General features: G+C 43.0%; 1 protein-coding gene and 1 long non-coding RNA gene across 3 annotated transcripts in view; one reads left to right on the plus strand and one right to left on the minus strand.

Moving 5' to 3' along the window:
- Positions 1 to 1,149: 1,149 nt before the first annotated feature.
- LOC140188743 (uncharacterized) lies at positions 1,150 to 6,353 on the minus strand. Its single transcript, XR_011883371.1, has 3 exons — positions 5,932 to 6,353; positions 3,512 to 3,771; positions 1,150 to 1,569 (listed from the first exon to the last, which is right to left on the minus strand). It is a non-coding gene; the product is annotated as an uncharacterized lncRNA (long non-coding RNA).
- Positions 6,354 to 7,311: 958 nt separating this feature from the next.
- Positions 7,312 to 24,597, plus strand: part of ctnnbip1 (catenin, beta interacting protein 1) — an 80,048-nt gene continuing 62,762 nt past the window's right edge. The window contains exons 1-2 of one of the 2 annotated variants that reach the window (XM_072244966.1): positions 7,379 to 7,466; positions 13,660 to 13,911. In XM_072244966.1, coding sequence (XP_072101067.1) covers positions 13,730 to 13,911 — 182 coding nt within the window. In that variant the 5' untranslated portion in view covers positions 7,379 to 7,466; positions 13,660 to 13,729. Of the gene's footprint in view, positions 7,467 to 13,659; positions 13,912 to 24,597 lie in introns of both variants that reach the window. The other variant, XM_072244968.1, reaches the window with a different exon arrangement.

Below are 24,597 nucleotides of genomic sequence, written 5' to 3' on the forward strand. Positions count from 1 at the left end.
GCACACATAGTCCTTGACAGATCAGTCAGGGTCCAGGGGCATGGAACCCTTCACTGCTGCAGCCTTCCTTCATCTTCACTGCCACTGTGATGTGTCGTCATCTTCCGCCAGCTCCACCACTGAGATCTTGGTTGGACTGTTCTTTGTCTGGAAACAACCCCTTGGCCTTACTGCCATGGGTGACCCTACCAGGAGCTAAGAGCCAGATGGCTAAACTCCAGACGGCATTGCTCTCGAGACCTCAGGAATTCACAATCCTTTACACCACCACCAAGGTGACAATTCTCAGAGAAGCTTAAACAATGTACAGACTAAAGAGTAAACATTGATTATTGGGAAGACAGTGGGGAGCTTGTACAAACATCAGTTTGGATGTGATGAAATACCTTGAGGAAATTTTTAACAGGTGATTTTTATAAACTTCCAACTTGGTCTGGGTAATCATTGCCCATTCTGTTCGATGAAGGCAGGTGGTATGAACTGGTAGCTAAGATGGTGCTCACTGTCGGTTACATTACCCACTCTGCCTAATTTGTGGTACCTTTATCGCCCTGTCATTCTGAGGCATTTGGATGGACTGATGGAGGGTCTCAGCCTCATACATCAACTGTTTATTCCGCTCCATAGATGCTGCCTAACCTGCTGAGTTCCTCCAGCATCTTGTAGTGACTGGTACCCATTCGCCACCATGAATCAGAATCAATTTTAATCCTTTCATATGTCATGAAATTTGTTTGGCTATGTTACAGAAATACATAACTAGAGCAAAAGACAAATAATGAGGTAGTGTTCGTGGTTTCATGGATCATTCAGAAATTGATGACAAGGGGGAAAAGTACTTTTCCTGAAGTGTTGACTCCTGTACCACCTCCCATATAGTAATAACATGGAGAGGTTCAAAGGTCCAATTTAATGTCAGAGAAATGTATACAATATACATCCTGAAATGCTTTTTCTTCGCAACCATCCACAAAAACAGAGGAGTACCCCCAAAGAATGAATGACAGTTAAATGTTAGAACCCCAAAGTCCCCCCAGCCCCGCGTAAGCGGCAGCAAGTAACAATCCCCCCTCCCCCACCGGCAAAAAAAAGTACTGGTACTGCCACCGAACACTCAAGTGTGAGCAAAGCAATAGCAGAGACACAGACTTGTAGTTACCCCAAAGACTTCACATTTAATTCGGTATTCGACATGCCGTAGGCTCTCTCTCTCCCTAATAAGGGAGAAAGAGGTGTCTCCATTTCACAGCGAGAGGGGAGACATAACAAACAATTCACTGGTTTACAATGTTAAAAGTCCGTTACGTTGCTTTTTTCGAGCTCTGTGCCCGAAGATCGCAAAGATCCCAAGTCTCCAGGCACACAGTCGCAGATGACCCGACTCCGCCGACGTCACACGGGTCTCCTGTCATGACACCAACCCTCGATCCGCCCATCTCCAAAGTCGGACTCTCAGGCTGAGCCTTTGGTGTGCCAGACAACGGTCAGTTATGGAAACCCGAGAGCAGGTCCCATTCCTGCACAGAACCGTAGCCTGCGTGTAACTCCAGGTCAGGGTCTTCAAAAGAACTGTGAAAGGGGAAAATAGAGATATTAGAGATGGAAATAGAGCTGTTTCTGAAGATGCAAGTAAAGGAGTCGCCGTTAGGCGACATTAACCCTCCTAAGCTCTGCCTTCTTATATCCTGAATGGTGAGGATCTCTAATGATGGATGCTTCCACCCTGCACCATTGCTGCAATTTAAAACAAAGAGGGGATTGAAAGCAACAGATCCATTCAATAGTGCTGCCCATACCCCTCCCGGTCCAGCACCAACCTGCCATGGAAATGTTTCACCATTTCTTCAATGTCGCTGGGTCACAGTTCTCGAACTTCCTACCTACCATTGAGCACATCTGTAAGGAGTGCTGCTGCAGGAAAGCAGCACCATCATCAAGGACACCCACCACTTGATAATAAATTTACTTTGAACTAACAGCACTCTGGGAAGGCCTTTACCAGAAGGACAGGAGCAATTCAAGAAGGTAGCTCACCATTAAAATCTGCCTGCACCCCATGAACTACCAATAAATAAAAATGACATCTCCGAATTCCTGGCTGAATTGTGAGTTTACCAATGAAGATGATTAGTTGAATGTTTGTCTTTATTTTTCCTGTAAATGCCTGCAAAGAATGAATTTCAAAGTAGTATATGGCAACACCTTCGTTCATTAAGTTCCAAGTCATATGACATGGGCGATCATGGTCTTCCATGACCATGATTATTCCTGGCAAATTTTTCTACAGAAGTGGTTTGCTATTGCCGCCTTCTGGGCAGTGTCTTTATGAGACGGGTGACCCCAGCCATTAATTCAATTCAGAGATTGCCTGCCTGGCGTCAGTGGTCAGATTACCAGGACTTGTGATATGCACCAGCTGGTCATACGACCACCCACCACCTTCTCCCACGGCTTCATGGATCCCTGATCGGGGGGGGCGGGGGGGGCTCGGGGCGGTGTGGCTGAGCAGGTGCTACACCTTGCCCAAGGGGGACCTGCAGGCTAGCGGAGGGAAGGAGTGCCTTGCACTCCTTTGGTAGAGACCTATCTCCACCCTGCCACCCTAAACATATACATACTTTAATAATAAACTTTCTTTCAACTTTGTACTCTAAAAGGGTCATAAACTGCATCTGCTAGGGACTGATTTAGAATAGCAGGTAGACATAGGGACACCTGCAGAGCAGAAAAATATTCCTTCAGCTTGATGTCCTGCAAACAGCTACTGTCTCTAGTTGGTGCATGTGTTAGTTTTGTCTAGAAATCCCTCTGAAAGATAATTTGCTCAGCCAATCTGGTATATTTGCATAAAGTGGCCTCATTAATTCACTGTGGGAATTCAGCTAATGAAATGAGAGAGATTTTAGTGTAGAATTCCAGCCTGGAGAATGAGAAGGACCGTGGCAGCAAGGGCTGTCATAATTTGCTTCTCTCTGGACTTTCATGCCTGACCTCCTGATCATGCAGTTTTCCTGCTCATTGTGCCTTCCCCAGTTGCTGTTTTTGAAAACAAAATGAAGTACAAATGGCAGGGCAGAGTTTCAGGCTGACACTTTGAACAAGGTCTTTCAATCCAACTGTCTTTATGCTGTCCTTTATCTACTCCCCGCAAATTGTTTAGATAAGGCTTCCGAGGAATCAAAGATAATTGTATTTGTTCACTCTCAGGGTCTAACAGGGTCATCATTATTTGTCCTTCCTTTAATTAGCTCTTGATTTCAATAGGTTGCTAGGCCATTAGAGAGGGAAGTAAGAGTGAAACCCATAGATCGAGTGCATCCAAATTTAGGCCAGACCTGACAAATGCAGATTTCCTTACCTGACAGACATCAGTAAACTAAATAGTTTTGCAGCAGGCTGGTAGGTTCATGATAATAGCAAATTATTCCAAATTTATTTGGTTGAATTTAAAATCAGTTAAACTCATGTCTCTGGCGGGAGCATATGCGCTAGCATTAACACTTTACAGTACCTTTGATCGGGATTCATTTCCTGCCGCCGTCTGTAAGGAGTTTGTACGCTCTCCCCGTGACCGTTTGGATTTTCTCTGGGTGCTCCAGTTTCCTCCACAGACCAAACATGTATGGGTTAGTAAGTTTGGCGCGTGCTAATTGGCACAGGAAGCATGGCAATACTTGCAGGCTGCCCCCAGCACTTCCTCGAACCGTGTTGGTCGTGACACAAACGACTCATTTCACTGTATGTTTAAATGCACATGGAGGCCTTCAATTTCTTGCAGACATTCACAGTAGAACAAAGAAATACAATAGAATCAATGAAAAACTACACACAAAGACTGACAAACAACCAATGCCTTAAAGAAGACAAACTATGCAAATATAAAACAACAAATAATAATAATAATTAAATAAGTAAACAAATAATACTGAGAACATGATTTGTACATGATGCTCTTTGCAAAGTCACACATCTCAGATTTTAATGACACGCCCTCCAAAATGTTTCAATTTCGCCCCTTCCTAGTGGAATCACCTTAACATCTACCCTATGGTAGGCCTCCGTTGGTCAGGGTCAATCATGGACCCTGGCAACAATTAAAAGTCTTTTTTAAGCAGAGAGTGGTGAGTGTGTGGAATGGGCTGCCAGCGACGGTGGTGGAGGCAGATATGATAGGGTCTTTTAAGAGACTCCTGGATAGGTACATGGAGCTCAGAAAAATAGAGGGTTATGGGTAACCCTAGGTAATTTCTAAGGTAAGGACATGTTTGGCATGGCTTTGTGGGCCAAAGGGCCTGTATTGTGCTGTAGGTTTTCTATGTTTCTATTATACATGTGCCTAAGAAGAATAATGTGAGCTGACGTAATGACTATCGCCCGGTAGCACTCACATCTACAGTGATGAAATGCTTTGAGAGGTTAGTCATGACTAGAATGAACTCCTGCCTCAGCAAGGACCTGGACCCACTGCAATTTGCCTATAGCCACAGTAGGTCAAAGGCAAATGCAATCTCAATGGCTCTTCACACAGCTTTAGACCACCTGGACAATACAAACACCTACGTCAGGATGCTGTCCATCGACTATAACTCAGCATTTAATACCATCATTCCCCACAATCCTGATTGAGAAGTTGCAGAACCTGGGCCTCTGTACCTCCCTCTGCAACTGGATCCTTGACTTCCTAACCGGAAGACCATAATCTGTGCGGATTGGTGATAACATCTCCTCCTCACTGACGATCAACACTGGTGCACCTCAGGGGTGTGTGCTTAGCCCACTGCCATACTCTCTATATACACATGACTGTGTGGCTAGGCATAGCTCAATTATCATCATAAATTTGCTGATGATACAACTATCGTTGGTAGAATCTCAGGTGGTGACAAGAGGGTGTACAGGAGTGAGCTATGCCAACTAGTGGAGTGGTGCTGCAGCAACAACCTGACACTCAACGTCAGTGAGGTGAAAGAGCTGATTGTGGACTTCCAGAAGGGTAAGACGAAGGAACACATACCAATCCTCATATTGGGATCAGAAATGGAGAGAGTGAGCAGTTTCAAGTTCCTGGGTGTCAGGATCTCTGAGGATCTAACCTGGTCCCAACATATCGATGCAGTTATAAAGAAGGCAAGACAGCAGCTATACTTCATTAGGAGTTGGTATGTCAACAAATATACTCAAAAACTTCTATAGATGTACCATGGAGAGCATCTGACAGGCTGCATCACTGTCTGATATGGGGGGGGGGGGGAGCTACTGCTCAGGACTGAAAGAAGCTGCAGAGGATTATAAATTTAGTCAGCTCTATCTTGGGTACTAGCCTACAAAGTACCCAGGACATCTTCAGGGAGCGGTGTCTCAGGAAGGCAGCGTCCATTATTAAGAACCTCCAGCACCCAGGGCATGCCCTTTTCTCACTGTTACCATCAGGAAGGAGGTACAGAAGCCTGAAGGCACACACTCAGCGATTCAGGAACAGCTTCTACCCCTCTGTCATCCGATTCCTAAATGGATATTGAACCCATGGACATTACCTCACTTTTTTAATATACAGTATAGTACTTCTGTTTTGTTATCACAATTTTTAATCTATTCAATATACATATTCTGTAATTGATTTATTTATTTATTTATTATTATTATATTTTGTGTTTTTTTCTATATTACGTATTGCATTCAACTGCTGCTGCTAAATTACCAAATTTCACGTCACATGCCGGTGATAATAAACCTGATTCTGTTTCCGGATGGTGCGTCCTAGGTATATGCAGGCCAGGGCTGTGCAATATGGAAAACAAGCTGTTGCCCATGTAACAAACTCCCCCTCTCCACGTATCTGATGAACCCAAAGGAACGGCAGAGACTGGTACAGTTTGGCACCAGCGGTGTTGCAGGAGTTGCCAGTAACCATTGAACTCAATGTAGGACTACCTTCAGGACTGCCAGTTCCGGATTTTTCCTTAGGGTTTACTCAAGGCAGTGGTTTCTTCTCCTAGATGAGCTGCCAGCCATGGTTGATGAGCCTTATCTGCCCAAAGCGACCGGTTTGAAGGTGCCAGTAACCTGCCCTTGCCCCTTCTCCTGTCAGTAGACACAGTTCTGCTGGTCTTAGTAGCCAAACCACACGTAAAGGCTAGGAACTGGACTTGGTTGTCAGAGACTATTTGAGGTGCATGCCACTGGGAGCATATAATAGGTAGTGGGAGCTTGTCCCCATTTCCACCCCCAACTAAAACAACCTTAGGCAACTATCTACTCTACAATGATCGTAAATTCAGAAAGTTCACCTACAAAATATCGTCCAACTTCACTGGCAAGATAAAGAGAGAAAAATGTCATCTACATCTCTCCCCTCCCCCTTCCCCCATCAACCCCTCCCTCCCCTTTACCCATCACCTCCCGTCCCCCACCCCCTCTCCTTCCCCAATCACTCCCTCTCTCCTCTTCCCCGTCTCACCTCCCTCCCCTTCCCCTTCCCTGTCTCACCTCTCTCCCCTTCTCCCTCACTCCTCCCTCCCCTTCCCCGTCACCACTCCCTTCCACCTCCCTTCCCCAATCACTCCCTCCCCTTCCCTGTCACCCCTTTCTCTTCTTCCCTGTCACCCCTCCCTCCCCCTTCTCCATCACCCCTCCCTCCCCCTTCCCCCCTCCCTCCCCTTTCCCCTCATTCCTCCTTTCTCCTTCCCCATCACCCCTCCCTCCCCCTTCCCCATCACCTCCTCCTTCATTTACCCCATCAGTCCCTCCCTCCCACCCCTACCCATTCACTTCTCCCTCCCCCTCTTCCCATCACCCCCTCCCTCCACTTCCACCTCGTTCTCTCTTCCCCTCTTACTCCCTCTCCCTTCCCTTCCCTATCAGCGCTCCCTTCCCACCCTCCCTCATCACCCCCCTCTCCCTCCCCATTCCCCATCACCCCCTCTCTCCCTCCCTGTTCCGTCACCCCCTCCGTCCCCGTTCCCCATCACTGTCTCTCCCTCGCCTTCCCCTCCCCATCTCCCTCTCCACTTCCCCTCCCACCTTCCTCCTCACTTTCCCCTCCCCACCTTCCTCCTCACTTCCCCTCCACGCCTCCCTCTTCTTTCCCCTTCCTACCTTTACCTCCAGCCACTCACACCCTCTCTCACTCCCCTCATCCCCTCCAGTTCAGCGGCCACCTCCCACCTCCCACACTGTGACCTGCGACCTCTCACTAGCGCCCCCACCCGGATCCTTCGCCTTCGCGGATCGGAGGACCTCCTCACAAAGACCCGCCAGCTCCCCCTGGCGGCGCTCCCCGGCGCTCCCCACTGGAACCGCCTCGCTGCCGCCCCCCATCGGCGGAGCGCGCGCACTACCCGGCGGGCGCCCGGCGCGGCCCGGTCCGTCTCACTCGGCCGCCCATCTCCTGTCCGTAAAGCACCGGTACGCTCTCACAGCCGGGTGCGGCAGGCGGAGGCAGCCTCGCAGGAACGCGGCCAGCAGCGGTAAGAAACCGCCTCTCTCCGTGTTTCCCGATGGGTGGATGGTTGGGGTGGGGTTTCAGGTCGTTGCTCGGCGTTACCGCCGGTTCCGGAGTCGCGCCGTCAGGCCCGGGGCCTGGGCTCCTTAGCAACGGCCGCTTTGTCCCGCTGAGTCCGGGCCACTCTCCTCAACGGCACCAACTCTTAATTATCTTTGTTGCTAAGGAGATGGCTGAATTGCTTCCTCTGTGTCTGTGACTGCCGCACATCCAGTAAATTGTTCAGTGATGGAATGAAACAAAGATTGTGTTGTTTGGCAGCGTGTTTCCCAAAATCGCTTCATTGTTCTACCCCCTGGTTCAGCGAGATGCCTGTCATAGTGGGGTTGCTCTGTGTATCGAGGAACTGGGCTTTAGAGAAACAAAATTAAATTATATATTAATTTTGGTCCTCAATTAGAGTTACAAAAATGTAAATTGCCGGAGCAGCACGCACGAAATGCTGGAGGAACTCAACAGCATCAGGTCATCATTCTGGCTTCTTCCTTTTATCCAGTACTAATGAAGGGTCTCGACCTGAAACGTCGACCCTTTATTCCTCTCCATAGATCCTGCCTGACCTACTGAGCTCCTCCAGCATTTTGTGGGTGTTGCTCTGGGTTTCCAGTGTCCGCAGAATTTCTTGTGTGTATGATTTGCCGGAGCAGTACAATCTTGTTCCAGTGTGGCACCATTGGAAATTAGAGATTCTGCGGATGGTGGAAATCCAGAACAACACAGATCATTAAGGACCCCTATCACCCAGGTTATGCCTTGTTCTTATTGCTACCATCAGGGAGGTATACTCAATGATTCAGGAATAGTTTCTTTCCCTCTGCCATCTGAATTCTGAATGGACATTGAAACCATGAATACTAATTTTTTGCCATACTTAGTTTAACTATTTAATGTATATATAATTACTGTAATTCATGTTTTTTTCTATTATTATGTATTGCGTTGTACTATTATTGCAAAGACATCAAATTTCACAACATATGCCAGTACTATTAAATCTGATTCAGATTCACACTCAAAATGCTGGAGGAACTCAGCAGGTCAGGCAGCATCTATGGAGAGGAATAAACAGTCAACGTTTCTGGCTGACACCCTTCATCTGGGTTGAAAAGGAAGGGGAAGAAACCAGAGTAAGGTGGGATAAGATGAGGGAGTAGAAGCTATCTCCTCCATACTCCCCACTTCATTCTTCCTCCCCAGCAACCTACCTTCCCCCTTAACTGTGTGTGTGTGTGTGTGTGAGACCATTGGAGCTGCTTTCTTCAGCTAAGGAGTGAAAGATCACATAACACTTTTGTGAAGAATAGCAGGAAGGTTACTCCAGACCTAACCATTCCTCATCCAGGATTGCAAAATAAGCAAAATGAAAAGTGCTTTCTGCCTGTGTTTATTAACATCACAGCAGTGAATATACCTCAAAAGTTGTTCATGTGATGTTGAGCATCACTGTCCGTTAACTTGGCGAGTATGCCAGCAATCATGTCCTGATGAAGGGTCTCGGCCTGAAACGTTGACTGTTCATTCATGCCTGACCTGCTGTGTTCCTCCAGCATTTTGTGTGTGTCGCTCTGAATTTCCAGCATCTGCAGTCTCTTGTGCCCAGCTGTTCAATGATAGATATGGATCTTCAAGCTTATTGGGTTGTCTTTGCCGGTAAATGTGTTTAGGGTTGAAGAGGCTATTGAGGCGAGAGTGCTGTTGAAGAATTGTGCCCTAAGATGATCTTTGTTCATGTCAAACACTGAAACGGGCTGTTCCTCAATTTTTAGTTCATCTTTAGAGTCAGAATTAGGTTTAATATCACTGACATACGTTATGAAATTTGTTGTGGTAACAGTACACATGAAAAAACTAAAAATTACAAAAAGACCATAAGACATAGGTGCCTTCATAACAAGGGGAATTGAGTATAAGAGCAAAGAGGTCCTTCTGCAGCTGTACAGGGCCCTGATGAGACCACATCTGGAGTACTGTGTGCAGTTTTGGTCTCCAAATTTGAGGAAGGACATTCTTGCTATTGAGGGAATGCAGCGTAGGTTCACAAGGTTAATTCCCAGGATGGAGGGACTGTCATATGTCGAAAGATTGGAGCGACTGGGCTTGTATACTCTGGAATTTAGAAGGCTGAGAGGGGATCTTATTGAAACACATAAGATTATTAAGGGATTAGACACGCTGCAGGCAGGAAGCATGTTCCAGCTGATGGGTGAGTCCAGAACCAGAGGCCACAGTTTAAGAATAAGGGGTAGGCCATTTAGAACGGAGTTGAGGAAAAATTTTTTCACCCAGAGAGTGGCAGATATATGGAATGCTCTGCTCCAGAAGGCTGTGGAGGCCAAGTCTCTGGATGCTTTCAAGAAAGAGATGGATAGAGCTCTTAAAGATAGTGAAATCAAAGGTAATGGGGATAAGGCAGGAACTGGATACTGATTGTGGATGATCAGCCATGATCACAGTGAATGGCGGTGCTGGCTTGAAAGGCCGAATGGCCTACTCCTGCACCTATTGTCTATTGTCAGAATGAGGCCATTCAGCCCATTGAGTCTGGTCCACCATTCCATCATGGTTGATTTATTATCCCTCTCAACTCCATTCTCCTGCCTTGTCCCCATAATATATGTAATAAGTTGTGCAAAAGGGAGCTAAAATATTGAGGTTTTGTTCATAGAAGCTGTTCTTAAAACATTGAGTATGTGCCTTACGGTTTCTGTACCTCCTCCTCAGTGGTAGTGATCAGAAGAGGGCATGTCCTGGGTGATGGGGCCCTTAATGATAGATGCCTCCTTTTTGAGGCTTTGCCTTTTGAAGAAGTCCTCAATGCTGGGAGGTGAGTGGTTGAATTTACAAACCTGCTGCTTTTTCTGATCCTGTACAGTGGCCCCTTCATAACATATGGTGATGCAACCAGTCGAGGAATGAATTCATTTCCTACAACACAGTCTCAGATTTGCACTGCTGTTAATTTTAAATCTTGATGCGAGGATTAAACTTGCAATTTTTTGTCTGGCCCATATGAGTCTTGTCAACTCAGCTGAGTTGACAGCTTTGTAAGAGATAGAGGTTTACCTCATTGAAATAGTGAACCTCCAGTAGAATTCATAGGCCAAATTGCTCTGCTTGCTTTTTTAAAAAGACGTGAACCTCCTGGAATGAAAGGCCTGTACTCACTGGAGTTTAGAAGATGGAGAAGGGGGGGGATTTCATCAGTCAAATATTAAAAAGCCTAGATAGAGTGGATGTGGAGAGGATATTTCCTTGTGTCATAAATGCCAGAGAGCACAGCCTTCAGAACAGAAATGAGCAGGAATTTCTTGAGCCAGATAGTGGTGAATCTGTGGAATTTATCACCATAGACAGCTGTGGAGGCCAAGTTGTTGGATATATTTAAAGCAGGGGTTGATAGGTTCTTGATTAGTCAGGGTGTCAAAGGTTACGGGGAGAAGACAAGAGAATGAGGTTGAAAGGGATAATAGATCAGCCATGAGGGATGGCGGAAACAGACTGGATGGACAAATGGCCTAATTCTCCTCCTATGGCTTATGGTGTTAATGGAATTTGTATCTATGATAGGATGTTCCAAAGTGCTTTGCAGCTAGTGAAGTACTTGGGTGTTATTGGTTACAACATTGTGTGCTGAAGGACCTGTTCCTCTGCTATGTTCTATAGAACCCCTGTAGCAAGCAGCCAGTTTGTGAGCTGCGGATTCCAGGGGCAGTGTGATAATGATCACTCACACTCTTGCTCATCTGCCAACTGTTTATGTCCACGTGAGAGAGCAGAGGGGAAGGTCGCACCTACCTGTAACAGTCACCTCTGGTATGTAGATAACAACTCTAGGTTTTTGGAGTGGCGAGAGTTGAGGCCACAGCCTTATGACCCAGAGCCAGAAGACCCACTGAGAGACGGCTGAAGTGCCAGTACACATCAGTGCAGGACAGCTTTCCTGATTTAAAGAAACTAATGCTGGTGTGGCAGAGGACCGCAGGATGGAATTACTCATGATTTGTGGAGGATATGAATCCAAACCGTCTGTATTGCATTCATATGTTTCCTTTGACATTGGCTGAGATATCTTGTGATGAGCTCTAACATCCCAATCAGATGGCAATGAATTTGAATCCCACTGATCCCTTTGCTAATCAGAGTTATCACCTCCCAATCTCTTCACCATTTTACTAACCCCCACCATCACCACCCATCTCTTCCTCCCCCTTCCCCTTCACCTCTTTATACTGGGTATCTCCCCTTTACATTCCACCACCCCCACCATCACCCATCTCCTGCCTCACACCCCCCCCCCCACCTCTTTACGCTCAAGGAGCGATGCCTCAGAAAGGTGACTTCTATTATTAAGGACCCCCTCCCCCATTACCCAGGACATGCCTTCTTCTCGTTGTTACTGTTAGGACGGAGGTACAAAGGCCTGAAGCCACACATTCAGTGTTTCAGCAATAGCTTCCTGCCCTCTGCATTACAATTCCTCAATTGACATTGCCTCACTTTTTTAACATATACTACTTCTGTTTTTGCACTATTTTAAATCTATTTAATATTCGTATATATACTACCTGTAATTGATTTCTCTTTTTTCTCGATGTTGTTGTGTATTGCATTGAACTGTTGCTGCTTTCACGACGCATGCCGGTGATAATAAACCTGGTTCGAGTTCTGGCTCTCTCTCCTTTACATCCCCCATCCCCCTCACCTTTTTATATTGGCTACCTTCTCTTTACATTCTGAGTCCTGATGCGGGGTTTGGACCTGAGACATCAACCATCTCTTCACCTCCACAGAAGCTGCCCGACCTGTTGAGTTCCTCCAGTGGCTTGTTTTTTTAGACTAATTTCTACTTTTGACAGAGGAATTCCAGTGCCATCAGCAACTCCAAATGTTTAGTAGTTCTACCAAGTGCCTCTGAGCTAAGGTGTTGTGCTCATAACAATTCCATGCCTCAGTTCGTCACACTCATATTCTGTACATGCGACAAATAAAGCTAATTTATCTTTCTTTCACAAATTCAAAAGAAATGCGGCATCTCCCTTTCTTTCCTTCTATTACAATTGGTCATTTTCTCTGGTAAACATTTATCCAACCTTTACGCCTTTTGTACGATTGCAAGACACTGCTAGATATTAAGAACATCGAGTGCAGAAAGTCTACCAAAAGACTAAATACTTACTTGATTGAATTGACTTTTTTTGTCTTCATTTTTGAGGATTTTTGAAACAAGCATTTAATACCCATCTCTTAATTTTGTAATTTCTCAGAAAAGCAATGACTACTTTTAAAAAGTATTCCTGGTTGCTAAAGATGTTGTGTAAACTTGCATTCTTTCTTCATTCATATGTAAATCTTAAAGAGGTCTTGGGGCGATCAAAGGGTTTTTATATGTGTATAAAAGACTGGGTTGTAAAGTGCTGTATGTCTAGTCTGATGCTCCCAGGTAGCACTGGGGAAATGCTACACTGTTGGGAGGCTCAGGAACTTCAAATAAAATTTAAACATATGTTTACCAATCTTGTCAGAAGAGATCTAAAGAGATTATTTCCTTTTGTGAGAGATTCTAGGACTAGGTCATCTTAATTTATGAAAATGGTTGAAGGGTATATAACGACCACAAGCACTTAACTACTGCTGTTAAATATTGTGTCACAGAATTTTTTTTTTTGTTCAGCTCACAGGTCAGACAGGGTAACAATTTCATGTCTGTTTTGAAAGATGGCATCTTCCAACAGTGTTGCGTTACCACAGTGCCACATGGGAGCCACAGACTAGATATTCTATTAACAAGCCTTTAGAGTGGCACTTAACTACCGGGGGTGGTATTATAGCACAGCAGTCACTTACTTACCATCACCCCTACTGGGGTATAGGCTGCTAACAGCAACTTGCCAGAGACTTCTGAGCTGAGCCAGCCTTTCGAGTTGTCCCCAGGTGTAGCCCATCTTAAGGTCTTTCTTCTCCAAGGGATACGGCCTTTGGAGTTTCTGTTGGGCCTTTATGGGATAGAGTTTTTAGTCCCCTACCCAGTCCTCCTCGTTTTGCAGCCAGGCTTGGGACTGTCCGTGGTAGAGTTAGAATAACAGTTAGTGTAATGCTATTATGGTATCAGCGACACAGATTCAATTCCACTTCTGTACGTTCTCACCATGACCTCATAGGTTTCCTCCCAGTATTCTGGCATCCTACACCTGAAAGATACAGTGGGCACTCCTTATCCGCGAGTTCCGCATGCGCGAATTCAACCAACCACGAATCGGGAAAACCCGGAAGTTCTCTCTTCAGCACTCGTTGTTCAAGCATTGTTCGCCTCACGTCTCGTTCGTTCGCTACTTTGTTTCTGTGAAAAAATGGCTCCTAAAAAGCAATTACGTGGTCAAAGCAGTTCCTCAAAGGCTAAGACAAAGGCAAAGGTAATGTGCTGTCTCTCGCCGAGAAATTAGAAATATTAGATCTTTTGAAAAGTGGCATGTCACATTCTGAAGTGAGCTGTAAGGTTAGTAAGAACGAATGGAGCATTCATACAATAGAGCAGAAAGAAGCTGAAATTCGTGGAAGTGTTAGTTCTGGGGATGGCTGGCTGGCTATGTAAAGCGCTACAGCCTCAAGAATTTAAAGATCATGGGAGAATCGGCTGAGGCTGAGGCGGCATCAGCCTTCCCAGAAGAGCTACGATGGTTGTGTCTGTACTAAACATGTACAGACTTTTTTTCTTGTCATTATTCCCCATACTGTTATACAATACAGTATAACAACTATTTACATAGCATTTACATTGTATTAGGTATTATAAGTCAACGGAACAGAAACACTGAGGGCAGCAGGTCCTGTGCTGCCCTGGGTCCTAAAGTCCACCTGCACTGAGACAGATTAAATAAGGGACTTGAGCATCCGCATTTTTTGGTATCCGAGAGGGGTCTCAGAACCAATCCCTTGCGGATAAGGAGGGCCGACTGTATATGGGTTAGTAGGTTAATTGACCACAAGGATCTAATTGAACAGCGTGGGTTCATTGGGCCGAAGTGCCTGCTACAATGCCGTATCGCAACAAAAAATTAATACTAACAGAATATACTTTAGATGCATAATGATAACAGAATACATTTAATGCTACATAAAGGCAAGTTTTGGATGGCAATTGGGGAACCTTTGTCAGCAAGATTATTTTAAAACAAGAAACTAAATTCCTTTAGTGAGGAATATTAAAGTGAAGAAATGATAAAGTTGTCTGTGATCACAAAGGTTTCCTTCAGGTGCTCCGGTTTCCTCCCACATTCTAAAAATGTACTGTTTAGTATAGTAGTTGGTTGCATGTGTGTAATTGGGCAACATGGACTCATGCTGGATGGGGTCTTTTACCATGCTGTGCCTCTAAATAAAAAAAACTGAATCTCACAATCATCTGACACAAGCACTGAGCCACATCTGATACAAAAAATACTGAAGAATAGCTTTAGGAAGAGCTGTTGTAATGCTTGGGTATCCTGCATTGCAGAATGTAACTAATAGGTTGTCAGATTGTTTCCACAGCATTTGAAATGTAAAAGACTGTTTTTCCAGACAAATCAGATTTGTGGAAACTTGACGTGAATGGGATTGGATTCATTTCCAGGTCGATTTCTTTGAGCAGAATGGGAATCAGGCTTGCCTTTTTCCGTGTGCTCACTTATTTCAAAAGCTATCACAGGTTGGAACTTGAGCTTTAGATTTCTCTTTCAGCTGAGATTGGGGTCCTTATGTGGAATTCCTGGGTGGAGGTTTGCCTTTTCAACAACATTTGTTGTTATATTGCAAAATAAAGATGTAAGTATTTTTAACCAAAAATTGAAGAGATTGCTGTATTTTTAATCTATTTTCTCTTTGAGGAGATGGTTTAACATTCGCAAGTTAAGTGCCTTGTAATTAATTTTCCTAGTCCACTGCAGAGTAGAGTTTTAGAATCAGGTTTAATATCATTGGCATATGTTGTTAAATTTGTTGTTTTGTGACAGTGGTATGTTGCAATACATAATAATAACTACATTACAATAAGAAATATATAATTAAATAGGTAGTGCAAAAAGAGAGCAAAAAAGAAAAAAAATAGTAGTGAGGTAGTGATCTGTAGATTCATTGTCTGTTCAGAAATCTGATGGTGGAGGGGAAGTAGCTGCTCTTCTACCTCCTCCTTGATGGTAGTGATGAGAAGAGGGCCTGTCCTGGGTGCTCTAATCTGCTTTAGTAATGTGCATTGGCCCCAAATTTAAGAAAAAGAAATGTCATTGTTGATGTATTGTCCGTATTATAGCAGCAGCATAGCGGTTAGTGCTTTTGAAGTGCCAGTGATCATTGATCAGATTCAATTTCCGCTGCTTCTTGTAAGGAGTTTGTACATTTATTCCTATGACCGTGTGGGTTTCGTCCCGCATTTCAAAGACATACGGTTAGAGTTAATAAGTTGCGGGCATGCTATGAGGGCACTGAAAGCATGGCAGCACTTGCGGGCTGCCCAGCGCAACCCTTGCTGATTTGATTTGACGCATTGGCACATTTCACTGTATGCTTTGATGTACATGTGACAAATAAAGCTATTCTCAAAGTTCAAAGTAATTTTTTTATCAAGTACATATATGTCATATAGTACCCTGAGATACATTTCTTGCAGGCATTCATAATACGTAGAAACGCAATAGAATTGGTGAAAAACCACACACAGCAGAGATAGACAAACAACCAATTTGCAAAAGACAACAAAACTTGCAAATACAAAAAGAAAAGAAAAATAATAATAATAAATAAGCGATAGATACCGAGGACACAAGTTGTAGAGCCCTTAAAAGCAAGTCCGTAGGTTGAGGAATCTGTTCAGAGTTCAGGTGAGTGAAGTTATTCCTCTAGTTCAAGAGTCTGATTGTTGAGGGGTAATAACTGCTCCTGAATCTGGTGGCCCTCTTGAATCTCCAGAATACTCAAAGGTCGGGCATCTGTGCATGAATGTGAATTCCTTTTTCCCTTTATCAAGTATCTCTGTGACCTCTCTGAATGCAAGAGGCACTTTAAACATTAGTGTGAGGGTGGTTGAATGGTTGTAGCTGTATTGAGTTTTGTCTAATTATGCATTACTTTGCAGAAAATGATTTAACAGTAAGCACTCACAGCAATAATTGCTCATGGGAGATATTTCTCTTACCAGAAGCTGAGCAAGGAGACTTGTGAGAATTTGTCAGTATTTGCAAGAGGTAGCTGGGAACTTGTCAGTCTAAAGGACATCCCTTTAGAACAGAGTTGAGGAAGAATATCATTAGCCAGATGGTGATGAATATGTGGAGCTCATTGTCACAGGTGGCTGTAGAGGCCAAGTCATATATTTAAAGGGGTGGGTGATAGGTTTTTCATAAGTAAAGGCATCAAAGATTATGATGAGAAGGCAAGAGAATGGGGTTGAGAGAGATAATAAATCAGCCATGATAGAATGGCAGAGCCATCTCGATGTGCTGAATGGCCTGGTTCTGCTACTGTCTTATGATCAGAATCAGAGAGTGTCTCACAGAAAAGTTTGCACTTTAGGAGCCATTTTTAATATAAGCTCATAAATATTCAAATCTTAAGAATCCATGCTACGAGCACATTTTTAATGAATTATGCAAGTATCTGAAAAGCAGTTATCTTGTTGAAAAATTCACATGGAAATCATTACTGTAATTATTGCTGCTCCAGCTTTTCAAAATAAATCTGTGCAGTAGATCCAAGCTGCAGTACATTAATCCATTTTGAAGTAGCAATTGATGTGAGGACTTGAAAGTGACAACTCTGGGTTATTAAAACAGCACTGCTCTCTGTCCCCAATAATGTATTAAAATGGTGGCAGCAGAATGTGCCAAACCACTTTACAGCTAGTGAAGGGTTTTTGACATGCGCTCACTATTCTAATGTAGGAAAAGTGGAAACTAATTTGTGCAAAACAATATCACATGATCACCCATGATGTACTGTATACAGGCATGGTAGCATAGCGGTTAGCCTGATGCTATTATAACGCCACTGACCTATGTTAGGTTAATTGGTCACTTGGTGTAATTAGTGGCATGGAATTGTTGACCTGAAAGGGTCTGTTACCATGCTGTGTTAATAATAAATAAATAAGATGTGCTGAGGGATAAACATTGGTTTGTTCATTCCATGTTCTGAACTTGTACCAAAACAACCAGTAAACACAGTGCTTTGAAAAAGTATTCAGCCCGCACAACTATTTTCACATTTTACTGAATAATTTTATACATTTAAAATATATTGAAGTAGGACTTTTTGAGCTAATCTACAAAACATTGTGCATCATGTCAAATAAAAAGAAAATTTCAAAAACCTGTCAACAATTTACTAAAAATTAAAAACCAAAATTGTGAAGCTGAAAAAGTATTCATCCCCTTTGTAATTACTATGCTAACTTTCCTCAAATGCAATACTGTGTCTTACCTTACCAACTCACCCAAATTCTCCATTAAATTGATCAAAATCCCTGGGGTTGTAATGCTCATTTATATGGACAAAGTTATGGGAGGATGAATACTTTTACAAGGCACTGGAAAAGCTCGATAAAGTCTGTGCTGACCAGATGCACATAGTAAGATCATAAGACATAGGAGCAGAATTAGGCCATTTGGCCCATCGAGTCTGCTCTGCCATTTCATTATGGCTGATTTATTATTCCTCTCGACCCCATTATTCCGCCTTCCCCTCCCCCATAACTTTTGATGCCCTTACTAATCAAGAACCTATCAATGTCTACTTTAAATATACCTCACGACATGGCCTTCAAAGCTGTATATGGCATTGAGTTCCACAGATTCACCACTCTCTGGCTAAAGAAATTCCTCTCCATCTTTGTTCTAACATGGCTTCCTTCTATTCTGAGGCTGTGCCCTTTGGTCCTAAACCCCACTATAGGAAACATTCTCTCCACATGCACTCTATCTAGGCCTTTCAATATTTGATAGGTTTCATTGAGATCCTTGTCATTCTTCTAAAGTTGCAGAAAGTCAATCTAACCAGTATCTCCAAGTTCAAAGTAAGTTTATTATCCAAGTACACATATGTCACCATATACAACCCTGAGATTCATTTTCTTGCAGGCATTCTTAGTAGTACCAAGAAATACACACAAAGACTAACAAGCAGCCGATGTTCAAAAGAAGATAAATTGTGCAAATACTAAAAAATAATAATATTGGGGACCTGTTGTAGAGTCCTTGAAAGTGATTCTTTTCACACAGTTTTATTTTATTCATGTGGAATGCGATTGAGTTGGAAGCTAAATAAAGGACTGTGTGCTTTTAATAATGCAAGAGCATTCAGTGCCATCATTACCTGCCCCTTGAATCTAAGGAGCATTCAAGAATAAAGCTCGCTTGCTTTTATCTATAAACATTGAAATGTTCACTGTCTCCTGTTTGAAGTTTTCATGACTAGTTTGACTACAATACTGTAGTCTCCTTTATATTTAAAGGTCTATTGAAATGGACATTACAGTGACAGCATATTTCCTTAGCTGTCTCAGCTTTCTGTACAAAATACCATCTGTCTGCATCCTGAGTAGATTTTATTCATCTGCCAGTTCTCCACTCATATCTGCAACTGATCTATATCCCACTGTTTTCTTTGCCTGTCTTCGACCCTATCCACAACACTACCTGATCTCCATATCATCTGCAAACTTTCTAACCCCTCCATCTACATTTTCATCCAGGTTATTCGTATACAACACAAACAGCAGAGGTCCCAGTGCAGATCCCTGCAGAACACTACTAATCACAGACATCCAGCTAGAAGAAGTCCCTTTGTCCACTACCCTCTTCTATGGCAAGCCAGTTCTGAACCCAAATGGCCAATTCACCATGCATCTTGATCTTCTGGAACTATGTAAACATCATCCACAGCTCTACCTTCATTAAGCTCCCTCATCACCTTGTAAGTAAGATATGACTTGCCCCGCACAAAGCCATGCTGACTCTCCCTAATTAGGCCGTAGTTCTCCAAATGTGCATAAATCCTATCCCTAATAATTCTCTCCAGTAACTTCCCTACCACTGACATGAGACTCACCAGTCTATAGTTTCCAGGATTTTCCCTGCTTTCCTTCTTGAATAATGGAACAATGTTCGCTACTTGCCTATCCTCCAGGACCTTGTCTCTGGCTAGAGAGGACTTAAAGACATTGGGCAAGGTCCCAGCAATCTCATCTCTTGGCTCTCTCAGTAACCTGGAGTATATCCCATCAGGCCCTAGGGACTTGTCCACCTTAATGCTCTTTAAGAGACTCAACACGACCTCCTTTATTTCAAAAGGCCGTAGCATATTAATACATTTGGCACTGATCTCCCTATTCTCCGTGTCCTTCTCTGTGGTATATACTGATGTACAGCACTCTTAAAACTTACCCATGTCCTCTACATCCAAGCAAATGCTCCTTCCGTTATCATTGTACTCTTGCTCCTGATGATTGTATAGAATGCCTTGGGATTCTCTTGTCAAAGACTATTCATGGGCCCTCCTGGTTGTTCTAATTCTTTTTATAATAAAAGTTCAGAGTAAAATTTATTATCAATGTACATACGCATCACCACATACAACCCTGAGATTCTTTTTCCTGCATACATACTCAGCAAAACTATAGAATAGTAACTGTAATAGAATCAGTGAAAGGTCAACTGGAGTGCAGAAGACACAAACTGTGCCAATGCAAATCTAAATAAATAGCAATAAATAACAAGAGCATGAAATAACAAGGTAAAAAGTCCTTAAGGTGAGATCATTGGTCGTGGAAACATCTCAATAGATGAGTGTAGTTATCCTTTTTGTTCAAGACCCTGATGGTTGAGGGGTAGTAACTGAACTTGAACCTGGTGGTGTGAGCCCTGAGGCATTCGTACCTTCTACCTGATGGCAGCAGCAAAAAAAGAGCATGGCCTGGGTGGTGAGGATTTTTGGTCATGGATGCTGCTTTCCTACAACAGTGTTTCATGTAAATGTGCTCAATGGTTGGAAGGGTTTTACCCATGATGTACTGGGCCTCATCCACTACCTTTTGAAGGATTTTGTGTTCAAAGGCATTGGTGTTCCTGTACCAGGCCGTAATGCAGCCAGTCAGTACACCTTCCATTACACATCTATAGAAGTTTGTCAAGGATTTTGATGTCATGCAAATCTCTGCAGACTCCAAAGCAAGTAGAGGGTCAAGGCCTCTGTTTGATTCTAGTTTACTAAGCTTTACATACACATGTTGTGTGTGTTGCCCTTATCTGCATAATCTCTTGTGTTTATGGTAGTTCAAATAATTTGTCTAAAGCTTTGTAGGATGCAAATGTTGATATTGTGCTTGTTATAGGTTGATACCCAAAGTCTCTCAATAAATTATTTTCGCTTTTGTTCATTCTTTTGGTTGTAAACATCCTGTAGCTGAAAAGTAATGGGAAAATTTCTGCTTTTGCTAGATTGGAGGAACAAATTTTCCATTAATTTTCTTTCTCTGCAAAGAGATAACTTATTTGGTAAAATGTAATCCATGTGTCAGGCTTGCTGATTAGTAGCAGGCAGCAAAGTCGGGACAATGTGTAAGCGAGCCCATGCATGTGTATGTGAGCACACAGTTTTGGGGGAGCTGTAAGGGAGTGATATACCTTACACCTGTGCACTTTGTTAATGCAAATATCTCAGCAGCCAATTATGGTGCATGCAAAAAATCATGCAGGCATGGTCAAAGGGTTCAGTTGTTGTTCAAACCAAACAGCAAAATGGAGAAGAAATGTGATCCTGTGACTTTGACCGTGGAATGATTGTTGGATCCAGATGAGGTGGTTTGAGCATCTCAGAAATTGCTGAACTGCAATTAACACCTTGTTAATGAGCGAGGTCAGAGGCGACTGGCCAGACAGGTTCAAGCTGACAAGAAGACAGCAGTAATTCAAATAACCACAAGTTACAGCATTGGTGTACAGAAGAGCATCTCTGCATGCTCAACAGATCGAACCATGAAGTGGATGGGCTACAGCAGCAGAAGACCACAAACATACACTCTGTGGCCGCTTTATTAGGTACAGGAGGGTCCTGATTGACAATTCCTTTCTACCCTTAGATGCTGCTTGACCCACTGAGATTTTCTGGAAGAATATTTATTGCTACTGTTTGAAATGCTTTTGAATGAAAGTTGAGCGACAATTATCCTACTTTATTGTGAGAGCACTAAAGAACAATGGTACTGTTTGAAGAGGAACCATATTCTAGCCAATATCTCTTCCACAACTACCTGATCTTCTATCTCACTGCTGTTTGTTGATATATTCTATTGTCTGACTGACTGCTTCATTTCATTACATTTAATAAAATGACTGCATATTTAAAAAACATTTACTATAGCATACTGAACAAAAGCTTGTTCCTGAGACTTTCCTTGATCATTCTCTCACACAGAGGCATTAGTTTGCAATTTAACGTAATGTTTGTGAACATTGAATTGGAATATTTGTTTAATCAGCACACATTTATATTTTTCTAGTAATTGTTCAAGGGTTGGAGGTAAGAGTATGGTTGGTGCCAACAGGAGGTTGTGAAATAAAACTGGAGCAAAGGCAGCTGTAGGGTGATAGCGTAGAAGTATATAAAATTAATTTATATTAACCAATATTTATTTAAGAATTATTGTATCAGCCTGTACTCTCTGGAGTTTAGAAGAACGAAAGGGGGTGGGGGGGGGGGACATCTCATTGAAATCTACCTAATATAGAAAGGCCTAGATTGAGTGGACATGCAGAGGATGTTTCCAATACTGGGAAAGTCTAAGACCAGAAGGCACATACTCAGAATAGAAGGACGTCCCTTTAGAACAGAGATGAAGAGGAATTTCTTTAGCCAGGCAGTGGCGAATCTGCGGAATTCATTGGCACAGACAACTGTGGAGGCCAAGTCATTGGGTATATTTAAAGTGGAGGTTGATAGGTTCTTGATTAGTAAGGGCATAAATGGTTACAGGAAGAAGACAGTCGAATGAGGTTCAGGGGATTAATAAATGAGCCATGATCGAATGGCAAAACAGACTCATTATGTCAATGGCCTAATTCTGCTCCCATGTCTTATGGTCTGATTACTGTACTGCTGTTTTTGGGAGGTTGTGATGGTCAAATTGGATTCCATGTTTCGTACAAGTCATGACTCTTCAAAAGTATTTCCATTTATGGGGTTGTTATCCTGAGCACTTCCATATCCTGAGGTTGTTTAAGGGTATGGAAATGCATTAACAGAGCCTGCTTCCCACTGATGAGGGTAAGGTTTAAGATGAGATCGAAGAAGTTTAAAGGGGATTTAAGGGGTAAAATTTTCACAAAGAATACTGGTAGTTGATATTTGAAACTAGCTCTCAGAGAAGGTAGTGAAGACAGGAATAGAAAGGACAGAGGTTTCGGGACAGATACTTGAATAAGCAGGGCATAGAGGGATATAGAATTAATGCAGGCAAGTAGGATTAGAAAAGACAGACATGATGGTTGGCAAAGATTCAGTGTGACAAAGGGCCTGATCTTATGCTGCACAACTGCAGGATGTGGGAAGTGTTGAATCCATTCAATAAAGTTATAGGGATATCCATTTGAAATGATAAATATATAAAAACTATGATGCTTCACTAAACAATACAGCTTTGGAGTGGAAAACAGGGCTTAAGGCAATGGCTCATGTTACATTTTAAAATGCCTGGTAACTTTAGAAAGAACTACAGCTGCAAGTTCAGTTGACACCCTCAAGGGGATCAAGGATTTATAATTGGTTATCTACTTCAAGGGCACATGATGCTGCAACATGTAGAGTTGAGAAATCACAGGATTGGGGATTGGTGCTTTAGAATCAGATACACTCCATGATACATTGTGTTTCTCTAGTCAGAGGAAATATGTGATATGGTTACTGCCAAATTAACTACATGCGCAAAAATCCTCTGAAAGCCTTCAACAAACTTGTATAAATTGTCCAACAAACTTTGGGCCAATTAAATTCTTACCTTATAAATGTTTGAGATCTTGAATGTAATTTAGTTTAAACAAGTTTTCTTCCTTGACCCTTTCTCTCTGTGCAGTCTCCTCTGGCTTCATAACCCTTCGAGATTCTCATGCCCCTCTATTTCTGGCCTCGATCATCCATGAATTTAATTGCTCCATTCCTGGTGGTCATGTCTTCAGCTGCCAAAGCCCAAGTTCTGGGATTCCTTCTATATTTATCTTCACCTCTCAAGCTTGCATTCCTTCCTTAAGGCGGTCCGTGACCAAGGTTTTGGCAATCTGTCCATATATTCCTTTATGTGGTTCAATGTTACATTTTTGTGATTAAAAAATCTCGAAAAGTGCCTTGGGATGTATTTTATTGCTCTGTGAAAAATGCTTTACAAGTTCAAGTTGTTGACATTGCTTAAGGAATTAAAAAGCTTTTCATTTGTTGAGCATTTTTCAAGTTCCTAAGAAACAACCGACTGACAGTGGCAAATTTGTCTCGATGAAGGGTCTTGGTCCAAAACATCGACTATTTGTTCCCCTCGCAGATGTTGCCTGACCTGCTGAGTTCCTCCAGCATTTGTAGCACAGCACAGGAACAGGCCCTTCAGTTCACAATATTGTGCTGATCCAATTAAATTAGCAATCAAATGGGCAATCTGATTGATCTCCTCTGCCTACACCATATCCATACCCTTCCATTTTCCTCACATTCACATGCTTAACTAACCGTCTCTTAGAAGTCTCTAATGTATCTGCCTCTGCCACCACCCCGAGGGTTAGATTAATCTTAGAGTAGGTTAAAAGGTCGGCACATCATGGGCTGAAGGGCCTGTACTGTTCTGTTATGTTCAATGTAACATAGGGTAGGAAAGGAGATTGTTGGGTAGTTTTTTTGTTCTTCAGTTCTCCAGTGGAATATAATTGATTATAGGTGGTGGAGACCTGTTATATGTAGGTCCATCCCCTGTGGTCTCTCAAGCGAACCATTAGGCAGTGACTGGCACCTGCACCCACACAATCTGATTCACTGATTTATTGGTGGATGGTGGGTGAGCTGTAATAGTATCATGCTAACTGCTACACTATCGT

This window comes from Mobula birostris, chromosome 27 (genome assembly GCF_030028105.1).
Source record: "Mobula birostris isolate sMobBir1 chromosome 27, sMobBir1.hap1, whole genome shotgun sequence".
NCBI classification, from domain to species: Eukaryota; Metazoa; Chordata; class Chondrichthyes; order Myliobatiformes; family Myliobatidae; genus Mobula; species Mobula birostris.